Source organism: Mauremys reevesii, linkage group 1, assembly GCF_016161935.1.
Source record: "Mauremys reevesii isolate NIE-2019 linkage group 1, ASM1616193v1, whole genome shotgun sequence".
In the NCBI taxonomy this organism is placed as follows: domain Eukaryota; kingdom Metazoa; phylum Chordata; order Testudines; family Geoemydidae; genus Mauremys; species Mauremys reevesii.
Genome location: NC_052623.1, coordinates 351,916,123 through 351,930,569, shown reverse-complemented (window position 1 = coordinate 351,930,569; position 14,447 = coordinate 351,916,123). Strand labels below are relative to the sequence as shown.

The 14,447-nt window shown below is 49.9% G+C and overlaps 1 protein-coding gene across 7 annotated transcripts in view; it reads left to right on the top strand.

The window, feature by feature from the left end:
* The window catches only part of PLXNA4 (plexin A4), a 625,415-nt gene that overhangs the window by 42,506 nt on the left and 568,462 nt on the right, over positions 1 to 14,447 (top strand). For 6 of the 7 annotated variants that reach the window (XM_039519674.1, XM_039519675.1, XM_039519679.1 and 3 more), the window contains exon 2: positions 9,963 to 11,220. In XM_039519674.1, coding sequence (XP_039375608.1) covers positions 10,042 to 11,220 — 1,179 coding nt within the window. In that variant the 5' untranslated portion in view covers positions 9,963 to 10,041. Of the gene's footprint in view, positions 1 to 9,083; positions 9,103 to 9,962; positions 11,221 to 14,447 lie in introns of those variants that run through there. The other variant, XM_039519676.1, reaches the window with a different exon arrangement.

Here is a 14,447-nt window from a genome sequence, read left to right as displayed (position 1 = left end):
CTGCTACCCTGCAATCTTTTGCCTCTGCCAATGCGTCTCCGTCACTAGCTCTGTTATATGTCTGGGGTAATCGGGGAGCAGGCATCCCCTGAGCAGAGGCAGTCAGTGGCACTGAGTGGGGAGGCGGTTTCCTGAACAAAATGGGATTAGATTGGGAGATCCTCAAATGTCTATTTAGTTCTGAGCTGGGCCAGAATTCTCTGGCCTCGCCTTCTCTGCTTTCTGAATGCCAGACCCGGAAGACAAGGAAGGCTCCCCTGATTTTTTTTGCATGCAGTCTTCCCCACTCTAGATGTAAGGCCCAAGGCTACCACAGCTTGTGGGGTTTCTCCAGTAGCTCAGGCAGTATGGACTTGTTTCATTGAGTATATGAGTTGAGTTCCCCTTGTGGCTGCATGGAGTGGAATAGCTCATGACCACAAAGTCTCTGTGATTATGGACTGACTGACTTACTTGGTTTCTCTCTGCCAGGATTTCAGGCAGGCAGCTGAAATATGGTTTGTTGTTATGGGGTTTGGCTCACTCGCCGATTTACGTGAGTATAGACTTCTGCTAGAGACTCGTGACTTCCTGATCTTACTAAAATTACAAAGGGGGAAAACATCCGCCCACCGGTACTAGACTGCAACGGCAACCTTGTCTACCAGCCCGAGCCAGCATGAAAAGAGCTGCTTGCTGAGTCATGGAGAGGCTGTAGGTTTTCTGAGTCAGATCCTCACGTTCGGCTTCCTTGCCATTGCTGGGAGAGCAGTGGTGTCTAGGAAGTGCTGTTCACTGCTCCGAAAGGCTAAGGTGCTCGGTTTGGCTGCTGATCTGAACTGCTTTGGCTGGGATGGAAATCCTGTGGAAGCCTGCCGGGTACTAATGGTCCGTGTGGGCCCTGCTGCTGCGCAGTAGAAGTTCCCTAGCACGCTTTGATCTACTCCTGTTTCAAAGTGGTGTAGATCAAAGTCCTCTAGAGAATTTTTAGTGCGTGGCAGCAGGGTCAACAAGGACAGTTAGTGCACGGCAGGGATAGTGCAAGAGAGATTTGCACACCAGCTTGCTGCTGACTAACTGTTCATATAGACAGGCCCTTAGACTGTCATTTCTCTGGGGCAGGGATTGTGATGATCTGTTTGTACAAGGCCCTGATCTTTATCTGGAACCCTAGGCATGACCATAATACACCTATTAATCTCTCTCCTTCCTGCCTTCCCAGTGCGGCTCTCTAAGAGTTCCACAGGTTGACTCCTTGCCTGAGGAGGTTGTGAAGGTAGGACTGTAACAGGGTTTAAAAGAGAACTGGATAAATTCATGGAGGCCAAGCCCATTAATGGCTATTAGCCAGGATGGGTAAGGAATGGTGACCCTAGCCTCTGTTTGTCAGAGGGTGGAGATGGATGGCAGGAGAGAGATCACTTGATCATTACCTGTTAGGTTCACTCCCTCTGGGGCACCTGGCATTGGCCACTGTTGGCAGGCAGGATACTGGGCTGGAAGGACCTTTGGTCTGACCCAGTATGGCCATTCTTATGTGCAGTACCTCATAAGGCTGTTGTGAGGCTTCATTGGTTAGTGACTACACGGTTCTTAGAGATCCTCACTGCAGACAACTATCTCGCCATTTCATGAAAGGGAGATCAAGAGATGGGAGGTGACTTGTCCAATGGCTCATAGTGAGTCGGTGGCAGAGCCTGGAGTAGAATCCAGCTTGCCGTTCTGTCCTTTAACCACCATGCTGCCACTCATCTCTGCAACTGATCTTGTTTCCAAAAAGGTACCTTCCAAAAGGTACTGAGAACAAGCCACCAAGATAGACAAGATTTTAGTCACCACCAACCCAGGCAGGATTTGAACTGACAGCCTACTTTGGTGGTGCAAGGCTATTCTGTCTATCTTCGGTACCTATGTGACCCACATTAGTGTGATATCTGAGCTTCTGACAGTCTTCAGTGCATTTATTCTCACAACACCCCTGCGAGCTAGGGAGGTGAAGCACAGTCAGAGTGACTTGCCCAAGGTCATAGAGGAAGAACGTAGCAGAGCAAGGAATTGAACCTAGGTCTTCTAATTGTGGGTTAGTGCCTGAACCACTAGACCAGTGGTTCTCAACTTATTTATCGTTGTGGGCCACATATACAGCCCACAATGTGTCACTTGGGCCACAGGTTGAGAACCCCTGCGGCTCCCCCATGCCCCCTCTCAGAGCCCTATGCCCAGAGACCCCTCCTCAGAGTGGGGCCAGGAGTGGACCCCACTGCAGGGCTGGATGGCAGGGCAGCTCTGGACCCCGCTGTGTGGCAAGGCAGCGCAGCCCCAGCGCCCTGGACCCTCCGCGTGAGGCAGAGAAGGGAAGGGGAGCCCTGGCGGCCCCGGACCCCAGCCACATGGGCCCTGCGGCCTTTAGCACACAGCTGTGTGCTAACATGGCCCACGCATTGAGCACTGCTGCACTAGAGCATCCTGCTCTGCTCACCATAGTTACGGCTAGGACACCATAGGTATTGTATTTTTTTTTTTTGCTGTAGTCTTTGGGGAGCACATTCCCTGAGGGTCGCAGGACCACTCCAAACCTGACAGCTTTCCCTTCCAAGCATGAAGTGCGCTGCTTTGACCTGCCTTCGCTGATAGAAACCCAGAGTGCATCATTCATAAATGGAAAAGTACAAATCAAGTCTGCATACAATTTTCCCCCTTTGGAGAAGGAAAGAAGCACACAAGACCGACGGTAATTGCCTCACTCAGGGCTGGTCTACACTAAGGGGAAAAATCGATATAAGATACGCAACTTCAGCTACGTGAATAACGTAGCTGAAGTCGAAGTATCTTATATCGATAACTTACCCGTCCTCACGGCGTGGGATCGATGTCCGGGGCTCTCCATGTCGACGACGGCGGTGGAGTTCCGGAATCGATTGAAGCGCGTTCGGGGATCGATATATCGCGTCTAGATGAGACGCGATATATCGATCCCTGAAAAATCGATTGCTACCCGCCGATACGGCGGGTAGTGTAGACGTAGCCCAGTGATGACCTCTGGAGAGGGCTCAGATACTGAGGTGATGGGCACCATCCAAGAACCCAAACAGAATAGCCTTTGAGATCCATGAACATCACGGTGCATAGCTGGTGCTTTAAATGCCTTGGGCGTAACCTACTGCAGAAGTTAAGCTCTCTATTTAGGACAAGCTGCAGGTTTTGCTGGGATGTGTTTTTTGCCACAGGCTCAAGAGAAAAGCTGCTGTAAAGTGGGGCCCCCTCAAAGAGAGAACTGCCTTCAGTTTCCATCAGGCAACAAACCGACTGCAAGTTCAGGGAGGAAGGATTTAGCTGAAGTTAGAAGCCGGTCTTTGTTGGGGAGTTGTTGACAATGTCCTTGTATGAGTTCTCGCTCTATGCAACTTTCCAAAGAAAAGCCTCTGTCCATGGTAATCAGGGTTTATTAAAAGAAGCCAGGAAAATGTTTAGCTGAGATTAAAGGGATTGTGTAGCTGCACTTGGTGCTGAATTGCTTCACAGCGACTCTGTTGCTGGGAGCCTGCCTCGTCAGCATACGTGTCCGGCCTCCTGTGTCCCGGGAAATGAATAGCTGTGCATGAGTGGAGCAAAAGTAAACAGCGGAATGCACTGCCAGATTAGTGCTGGGCTTCATTAACTGCTAAACCCATACAGCAGGCGTCTCCTAGCAGAACTGGGCACAGGCTTGAAGAGAACTCGCCGGATCACTCTGGTCAGGCTCTGTGTCACAGCGGAGACCTGACTCTCTCTCTAATCACAGACCAGTTGGGGGGCAGAGTTGTTGGCTGAGAAACCCCCTAATGCCTGTGGTTGTGGGATGGTGTCTCATTCGTATCCTAGACTCAAACCTGTCCTTTGATTTTTGGCACCTAGCTGATCCCAAACCCAAAGGGGCCTGTCTTGGCCCAGTGCAGCTGGAATATCATCAGTGATTGTTCTGGCAGAGGATCAGCCCCCCAGGGGCCCAAATCTCACAGCTGATCTTTCACAATCTCTGCGGTTGGATGGGACTATAATCAAGATCGGTTGATCTCATCCGTTTTCCACCTGTTCATACCAGAAGCGGGTGTGTGTCACAAAAGGAGGAATGTTTAATCTCCTGTGTTTATGCTGGGGGATGATCCAGGTGTGGTGGGGCAGAGATTCATGGCAGGGTTTACAATAGCAGTCAGGGGAAATCAGGGTTGGGCTCCAGCACGGACTGCTTTAAATCTGAGCCCCTGCCGCAGCTTGTGAAGCGAGTTCAGTCTTTTGTGTGACCTTGGTGCTGCCGAATCCAAATCCAAACCCGAATTCTCCCCCTGCTTTGGCTTGGCACTCACCCCTCCCTGTGCACTGCTCCAGATTCACATGCCAACCCCTTGCCCCCGCTGTGTACAAACTGCTTTTGAATCCACCCTCTCCTTCCTTGGACAAAAAGGAGCTTGTTTCATTTTTCCCATTGAAACTTGCTGCGTTTTAGGATGAGCTTAACATGTCATGCGATCCTTGTGTTGTAGTTTGAATATCACATGAGTTGCATGTAGCCCCATTGCTCCTCTTCCCAGAGGGCTGCACGCTGTCCTGTCTTTGGAATCGCCCACTAGAGGTTCCTGAGGAAGGGCCTAATGGTATCCTCTAACCAAGATGAGACTGAATGTGGGGGGCAGATTGTCCTGCTTCTGCTCCTGGGGGGTTCACCCACCTTCCTCCGAAGCAGCGGGTACTGGTCTTTGATGGCGATAAGACACTGTACTAGTTGGACCTTGGGTCTGGTCCAGTCTGACAATTCCTAGGTTCCCAGGTGTCATTTTGATGCACAATGTAACCTCTGCTCTGGTGCAGCTCCCCTTTGGGGTGCAGAAAGGGAGAGCAATATCTTCCTTCTCTGGCATCCCATGGAGGTTATGCAGGATCCGGGCCATATGGGCCTAGGGGGTGTGGCAGAGGGGCTGGCTGCTCTGTCTAGCGGTGTCATCCCGGAAATACTGTGAGCTGTTAGTGCTGCGTGATGCTGCATTAGGTCTCGCAGTGTCCCCTTTGCTCTGGTGTGGGTGGGGCATACAGAGGTAGGTCAGGCCAGCGTGTACAGGCAGCTGTCCCTGCACTGGATTGGCTGCAGCCTCTGAGGGGATGCTGCCCATGAGACTCTGCAAGGGGCACCATGGAGAGTTTTCCATGGACGAGGGCAATCTGCCCCACCCCAGTTGCTCCAAAATCCCGTGGGGGTGAAGAAGCATAGAGAACTCATCTCAGATTTTCCATTGAGCCCAGTGCATGCTGGGACAGAGATTTGGGGGTATTGCTCAGTGTTATGTACAATTGCTTTGGGGAGGAAGAGTTAGCTCAGTGGTTTGCACATTGGCCTGCTAAACCCCCCAGATTGTAAGTTCAATCCTTGAAGGAGCCATTTAGGGAACTGGGATAAAAATTTGGGGATTTGGTCCTGCTTTGTAGCAGGGGGTTAGACTATACAATCTCCTGAGGTCCCTTCCAACCCTGATAATCTGTGATTCTATGTGGATACCCAGGCAGCACAGATGTGATCACTCAATACTGTGTCTCAGCTGAGGAGCATTCAGTAACTTGAGATACGGTGCCTGTAATTTGCATATTTTTTCAATATGGACTACAGGTCCCAGCATGCACTAATCTATCTTGATGGTCAACTTGGATCAAGATAGAGCATTGCATGCTGGGACATGAAGTCTCCACAGGCCACACCTTCACGCTTAGTCAAATCCCTAAGTGCAGGCTGCACTGTAGATCTCTGCACGAGGCTGACTTGGGCTCTGGGTTTTTTTGTTTTCCCTGGTAAGCAAATAGATCAGGGGTTCTCAAACTTCATTGCACCGCGACCCCCTTCTGACAACAAAAATTACTATATGACCCCAGAAGGGAGGACCGAAGCTTGAGCCCGCCCGAGCCCCATTGCCCTGGGTGGTGTGGAGGGGCAAAGCTGAAGCCCAAAGACTTCAGCCCCAGGCAGGGGGCCTGTAACCTGAGCGCCGCTGCCCAGGGATGTAGCCCTCGGGCTTCGGATTCAGCCCCAGGCGGTGGGGCTTGGGCTTCAGGCCGGGGCCCTAGCAAGTCTAAGCCAGCCCTGGCAACCCCATTAAAATGGAGTTGTGACCCACTTTGGGGTCCTGACCCACAGTTTGAGAACCACTGAAATAGATCAAAGCCTGAATGCCAGATCTCATTTTCTGCTCCCTTCCTATCTTTTGTTTCCATGTTTATTTGTTTTCTAATCAGTCTCTTTCAGGCCCTGCGGAGTGACAAGCTGGGTATTCTTACTGCATTGTATTGTTTCTGTCTTCCCAGTGGCTGTAATTTCACCATCCCCTGATGTGGGTGATAAGCATTTTGAGATGCACAACACTCTCTTTCTCTCTGGTGCCTCATCTAAGATGTGGCAGGAACGCTGCCCACTCTCTGCTCAGTAAATAACTAATTACAGGCATCCATGTCTCTGCCCTATGCTGTGACAAACACTTCGTTGGTTTTTTTAATAAACCCAAACAATGATTGTAGCACCCAGAGGCTCCATCAGAGATTGGGTCCCCATTGTGCTTGATGCTGTATATTTACCTGGTAACAGACAGTCTGTGTCCTGAAGAACTAACAGACTAACAAGACAAAAGGTGGGAGGAGAAACAGAGAGGTGAAGGGATGTTCCCAAGGTCACACAGCAGCTCAGTGGCAGAGTCAGGAATAGACCCTATATCTCCTAAGTGCTTTCAGCTCTGCTGTCCCTGTGCCTAGCACTCCCTCTGTCTCAGGACATTGGGTGCTCACCTTTGTCAACACTCTTTTCTTTTATGAATCTCTCAAATCACTAAGCCTTGCCTGCCCCTCACACCTCAATAAAGAAACCAACCAAACCTCTAAGGCAGAACCTCCTCCAGGCCCGTCCCCCGATCTGTTTAGATGATGAACATCTCAGGCCAGGGGCTGTCTTGTTCAGTGACTGGCAGGGCAGATGCTTGTCAGACTTCTCCCTGTATGTGAAGACTTTCCCCCATGAGGCTCACTATTTTGAAGTGCATTTTATACTCTGTAAAAGTATTTGTGGCATCTGAAAGTCAAGCTGGGTTCTTTCTGGCTTATGCCTCCACGCTTCTACAGGCTGGCGTGTGTTCTCCGTAACCCCTGTGTAGCCAAGTTGTTTTCAGTCAGCTTGCCTAGCTGCTACCATGGGATGAATTTTCCTTTGCGTTTGGACCCTAACTTCCTGACCCAACCATGAGCTCTGTATAGGCAGACCTCACTGCAGGATTGGGGCCTTGGTTAACAGTGTGATGCTTGACCCATGAGCCACCATAGAACCTGTTTCCTTATCCTGTAGCTGTGCTGTCTTTGCAGGGCTGAGAGAGAGGAAAAAGTAATAAAAACTTTTCTTAAAAGATGCTTTTCCCCTTACGTATTTCTAGTGCTCCAATCACCCCGGTGTCTAGGCAGCCATTAGAAACACAGATTGTAATTCACAAGTGACAAGAACTAGTTTTGGGGGGCACCGTGTGACATTTCAGAACACTGGGTCCAGCTTTCTCCTTTGAAAGAGTCCACCCTCGAGACAGGAGCTGAAGAGGAATCGCTGCACAGGGACAACTCATCCCGTCGCCACTCTATCCATCATAATAAAGATTATTAAAAGCCCTGCTTACAGCCCCGTGTGACTGGCTGGCTGCAGAGAGAACTGTTTCTCACTGATGAAAGAGAGAGAGAGGGAGAGGGAGTCTCTTGAACTTTGTTGTGTAAACTTGATTGTCAAAATATTTGTTGGACCAGAAGGCCAAAGTAAACATGCCTCAAGTAAACTCAGCATGACCTCTGCCCAGCGTGTGTCAAATGCAGCAGCTGGAAAATTAAAGCTGGGGGTGGGGGGGTGGAGGAGAGAAATGCAACTGTCCTTTGTGAGATTTTTGTGTAGACCTGAATTGCGTAAAAACTCGGAAAAGTGACTGTGTGATGCCAGATTTATTCCTTCTGGGTGGCTTTCTGGTCAGATCTGATCAGCTTCCAAGTCACAAGAAGATAGGCCAGACCCTCAGCTGATGTAAATCCTAGAATATCAGGGTTGGAAGGGACCTCAGAAGGTCATCTAGTCCAGCCCCCTGCTCAAAGCAGGACCAATTCCCAGACAGACTTTTTTCCCCCCAGATCTCTTAGTGGCTCCCTCAAGGATTGAGCTCACAATCTGAGTTTAGCAGGCGAATGCTCAAACCACTAAGCTATCCCTCTCTCCTGTTTGTAGCTTTATTGATGTTAGTGGATTCACACTAGGTGTGGATCTAGCCTAGTGGTTCTAAGGCCTTAGCCGCACCTTCAACTCTCTGGGATCCGAAAATCCTGCTGTGTTCACCTTGCCACTTGCAATCCTTGGCACCAGATCTCACCACCCTTGTTTCATAATTAACACCATTTATATCAGTGGAACAACTCAGCATGAGTAGGGGTGGCAGAGCCTTGCCCTTTGAGATGGGTTCCAAAGGAGTTTTGCTTCTGCTCCTGATAAAGAGAGAAGGGGCACTTCGTGAAAGTCTGACCCAGGCTTTGAACAGCCTAATGTTCCGGGGTGTGTGGTTTGTGACTGTCTTTGATTTGGAGCCTGCTCTAATGGTTGCCTCTAATAAGATTTTTGCGCTCAGCACTTAGTTGAAAGTTCGGCATGTGATGTGTGAGCCAGAATGAAATCCAGCTCAGTCTCCGGTAGCTGTATGAGCTCTGCAGGACTCAAAGGACCTGAACTGGCTTTTGTTAAATAAGCAGCTATGAAGAGGAGGAGGTGCAGTTTCACAGGTCCTGGCTACCATACAAATGCAACTATGTCAAGGAACCCAGTAACAATAGAGCTGTCTTCAAACATGGCCAAAGCAGGATTCTGTCTCTGGGTAAAGAGAGGAACTTAGCTGTGTGTTTAAAACCTATGCCAACTTAGAGCTGTCTCTTTAAACCTACGCAGTTAAAGCACCATTCAGAGTTTGCAGTGATGCAGAACAATGGTGTTGGGAAACTCCTTTATGTGGATAGTGTAGACAGGCTAGAAGGACACCGAGTGCCAGTATATGTATCATCTTTGGCTGCACTAAAAACTGCAGCTCCAAGGCGTGAAACGGAAAGGTTTGGGTTCCCATTGGGGCTGAACAGAAAACCGTTTTGTTTCATGAAAGATTTCAGAGTTTCAAAATTTTGATTTCATTCTGATGCAGAAAAAAAGTTCCTGCCCTATCTGATTTGGAGCAGGGACCTAAACCGAGGTGTCCCATGTCCTAGGTCAGGGCCAAAAACCAGGCTATAGAGTCGGTGTCTCTTTCTGGCTCTCTCCTCTCTGGTCCTATGAATATTTAATTTATACAAAGTGGAACGGCACCAGGAGAAGAGGGAGGGAGGGACACTGACTCTATTAGTTACTTCTAGGTAAGAGGTGACTCTCTATCAGAGAGAAAGGGTGGTTAAGGCACTGAGCTTGGCTACAGAAGATCTGGGTTTAATTCATATCTCTGCCACCCATTCCTTGGGGAAGTCACTGAATCTCTCTTCTACTCAAGTTTCCCATCTGTAAAAAGGGGATCATAATTCATTCTGTCTTGTCTGTTTGGATTGTAAACACAGGGACAGGAACTATGTGCCTATATAGTGCTTAGCACAAGGGGACCCCTGTCAAAGCCAGGGCTTCGTAATGCAAATACTCATCCATATCTGTGGCCATTAACCCTTTACATTATGCTTGCTTCCAATGCATTTCTCTGTTGTGTTATTGGGGGGGTGGTGTGGCTGGTTATTAATCTGGCATGAGATTTCTGCCCGTCTTTTCTTTCCAGGAGGGTTCCTTTGTGCTGGTTTTATAGAGCGAGAGCAGAGATGAGAAAGGTGGCATTAGCAATTAAATGTGCTCTGAAGATGACATGGTTTTGAAGGCTGGAGGGGCGGGAAATTCTCCATAGTAATATACTTTTGTTTTCCTCTCCCTTTGCTTGTAGGACAAAATCCACGAAGGGACTTTGAAAACACTTGCTGTTCCGCATCCTCACTCGCTTGGGAATACAAAACTTTCTAACCATGTCGGTGGCCATGTGGAAATGGACTTGCCTGATTTCCCACCTGCTCCTATCTACTATGATGTCATCCCTCGCTAGGCAACAGCCGCCTCATCCAAAGAGGCCCTTTGCCACTTTCCCCGGAGAGCAGGCAGAGGGGACTTTTAACCACTTGGTGGTTGATGAAAAAACTGGGCACATTTACTTGGGGGCCGTCAACAGGATCTACAAACTCTCCAATGACCTAAAAGTTCTGGTGACCCACCAGACTGGTCCAGATGAGGATAACCCAAAGTGCTATCCTCCCAGGATAGTCCAGACTTGCAATGAACCCTTGACTCTCACTAACAATATCAACAAAATGCTCCTGATAGACTACAAGGAGAACAGATTGATCGCCTGTGGGAGCCTTTACCAGGGGATCTGCAAGCTGTTGAGGCTGGAGGACCTCTTCAAGCTGGGAGAGCCCTTCCATAAGAAGGAGCATTACCTCTCTGGGGTAAACGAGAGTGGCTCTGTTTTTGGAGTCATTGTTTCTTACAGCCACATGGATGACAAGCTGTTCATCGCCACAGCCGTGGACGGCAAGCCGGAGTACTTCCCCACCATCTCCAGCAGGAAGCTCACCAAGAACTCCGAGGCGGACGGGATGTTCGCTTACGTCTTTCACGACGAGTTCGTGGCCTCCATGATCAAGATCCCCTCAGACACGTTCACCATCATCCCAGACTTCGACATCTACTACATCTACGGCTTCAGCAGCGGCAACTTCGTCTACTTTCTGACCCTGCAGCCCGAGATGATCTCCCCGCCTGGCTCCACCACCAAGGAGCAGGTCTACACCTCCAAGCTGGTCCGGCTCTGCAAGGAGGACGCAGCCTTCAACTCCTACGTTGAGGTGCCCATTGGCTGCGAGAAGAACGGGGTGGAGTACCGGCTCCTCCAAGCAGCCTATTTATCCAAGGCAGGTGCCATCTTGGCCAGGTCCTTGGGTGCCAGCCCCGACGACGATATCCTTTTCACAGTCTTCTCCAAGGGGCAGAAGAGGAAAATGAAGTCCTTGGATGAGTCTGCTTTGTGCATCTTCATCCTGAAAAAGATCAACGACCGCATCAAAGAAAGGCTTCAGTCCTGCTACAGGGGAGAGGGGACCTTAGATCTGGCCTGGCTCAAAGTCAAGGACATTCCCTGTAGCAGCGCGGTAAGTCACGTGTTTAACCAGCCATGCTGAGCTCCACCACCTGAGCTACTTTATGTGGCTGTTTTGTACCAGGACAGTGTGGCCTACTGAGTAGATCAGACAACTAGGCGCTATAGCTGCTGGGACCCATGCCAGGCTCTGCTGCCAACTCACCATGTGACCTCTTTGTGCCTCAATTTTCCCATTTGTATATTGGGGAGCATAATGCTTTCTTACCTCACAGCAGGATTGTGATTTGTTAAAGAATTAGTGTAAGGTGCTTTGAGATATTCTGAGGGAATCCTCCTATTTACTTAGTTTTTATTCCACAAAATAATTAATTAGAGATGAAATTCCACCTCCATCCAGAAGACCAGCACAAATCCTCTGCACCACTGGAACCCTGACCCCTTATGGTGGCACCTCTGAGTGGAATTTTACCCCAAAAATCTTAATTTGAGGCAGAGTCTAAACTAATTTGCACAGTGAGATTTGCTAAGAAATGGCTTGATTTTTTTTTTAGGGGTCTGGAACATAGACCATTAACCCACTGAAGTCCCCAATTCCCAATGCAGAGCCAGCTCTGCAATGTCTGTGCACCAAAAAATGATAAGGGAATAGCTTGAAGATCAGAGCTAAATACTACAAGATTCAAGGGGACGATTCGGGGGGCGGGCGAGGTGCTTGGGTTTATTCTGCAAATAAGCCCAAGCATGCTTGTGTTGACTGGTCGTGTAGGCTACACTTGTTGGGATCTGCCTCAACCCGGGCGGTGTATTGCAGCCTTTGATATGCTGTACCGAAATCAGCAGTACAGCGTGCACTGCATCGGGGCTGCATGTAATCGTTAGAGCGCTGTGCTTTGGTTTTTCCGTCTTAATTAGCTCCGTCAAGTGAGAGGCAAGTTCAAGTCTGAGCAAAGGGAGAATGGAAAACACAGTGTGCTTCCACTGCCCCCCGGACGAATGGCAGAGTCGGAACGTGAGCACTTAATTTGTGCCTGGGCTTGCATTGCTGAGCCTGGTACCTCTAGGCTTGGCAGGCAGTTCATAGCCCCGGCACCTCTGGGCTTGCTGTATCAGTTATGAATGTAAAATAAGTGCCAGAGCTCCGGCGCCTCTTTCATTGCAAACTAAGCCCTGTGGAATGCCCCCCAGTCAGGTGGCAGACTTGGAATGCCTCCTCTTTGATTCGCACGGTACCCACCCCGCTTTCTTCTGGGGAGTCCCCATTTGGTTCAATGGCAGAGAAATTTAGTCTGATTTAGTTTCTGTGGGTAGTTTCCCAGGATGCTCAGGCCACTGGCAGCATAAAGGGACCTGAAAGCGGGCAGAAATCCCATCTCTGCTCCTGGTAGAAAGAGGCCTTGGTGTAGATGAGAATCAGGCCCTCTCTTTGAATCGGATTCCTTCTGCCCATTGGAGCCAAAGCAACCCTCCTGTTGACTCCAGTGGGAGAAGGATGAAGCCCAGAGGTACATCTGGGTTTGAGTTTCTGGCGCGTGGCCATTTCAAAGAGCTGCCCTTAGGTTGAAGCTGAGGACTTTCCGCTGGGGTTACTTGGTTGGGCCGCTAAACCTCCCCACATAGGGGTATGTGCTGCCTGTAGACATACTCCCAGCGAGTCGTGCTGGGAGTTTGGGACGCTGAAACAAAACACTGAACCTCACTAACCCCATCATTTCAGTGGCGTTGCTAAGCCATAAAAGGGACAGTTAGCTCCCTGTGGTCCCTATAATGAGTCCTCGACGAAAACAATTATTACATTGCATAGGAGAATGTGAGCAAAGAGTTGGAGGGATAGCATGGCCTAGTGGTTGGAGCAGGGGACTGGGACTCTGTTCCTTTCCCAGCTTTGCTCTGTGACCCAGGCAGGGAAAGCTGCCAAAGCATTATTGGGCCTCAGTCTACATCTGTACAGTGGAGAAAGTGCATAGGGAGCCCCGAATGAAAGGCACGATTCGGAGTATTGTTCGATTCTGAATCCTTACATCCAGAAGCACTTTGCTCTGGAAGCAGCCCTCTGGATTTCAGTGGGCTGCCCCAGGGAAAGGTACTAACTCCTCAACTTAAATACAGCTGGCAGAACCCCAGCCCCTAACCCTGGACAGTATAGTCTTTCAGTAAGTGGAGGTGGCTGCAGAGATGTCTGGGATAGACGTCTCTCTAGGGCCTTCTGTCCATTGGTGATTTGCCCCAGTTACAGCCCTTGTCAGCCATCCGTCAGCAGGGCTGCATGGTTGCAGGCGTAAAATGTATCCACAGAGCGGCTTTGCCTGTCAGCACAATGGGAATTGAAGGGTGGCGGGCTACACTGCTGCCTCGCCATCAGAAACTGAAGTCCCCAGCCTGGCCAAAGGCCTCGGCTGACCCACGGGGTGGGTGGTGAGAAGCTCTGGGAATGCTACAGTGAGACTGACAGAGATTAGGCGGAGCTGGTTGGGCTTTTAAGAGATGTGGTCAAACAAAGGTCTTGATTTTTTTGCTCTCCTGTAGTAAACAAAGAGTTCATTCCTAAACCCTACAGCAATAGCCCCCCACGCTGTTGACACATTGCCGTGAGCTGGAGCGCAGGGTACGGCTCCTCCGGCCCCATGTTTTTCGAATAGGGCAGCAAGCAGTTAACAGAAAATCCGAGTCCCCCCCGCTTTGTGGCTGCTTCTTTTTCCTTCCCCGTGCAATGGTTGTTCACAGCCACGACCAAGTTCGTAGAATCTTATCAGTGAGCCATCCCGGCACGCGGCAGTAACGGGACTGCAGCATGCACACGAATAATTACAGAGAAGACGGGGAGGGGCGTGCTGCACTTGACTGCTCCAGCCAGTCAGAGCGCCTTGCGGCTGAGCCAGAGCGGCAGCTGTGACCGCTGGCATCAAGCGGAATGAGCTGTTGAGTTGGTGACTCAGCTGGCCTGCGTGCACCAAGCCTCATGCTCATCGCTTGGGCAGAAGAAGCTGGGTCTGAGTCTCTCCAGCGAATGGCCCTAAGGCTTGAGCTGGCCTGGCTTGCAAAGTGAATTGGAGGCAAAGTACCAGGTGCCATTGCTTACAAAATCTGAGAGAGAGAGAGAGAGAGAGTGTGTGTGTGTGTGTGTGAGTGAAGGGGAGTAAACTAACCAAGAGCAGGGGGTTTTTGGCAGCACAAACTTTCTCACCAAGTAAAGTTTTCAGAAAGGGAAGAATGAAGAACAGCAGATAAATGGATGAATGAAAGATAGTGCACGTCCCTTCCCTTCTAAGGGCAGAAGAC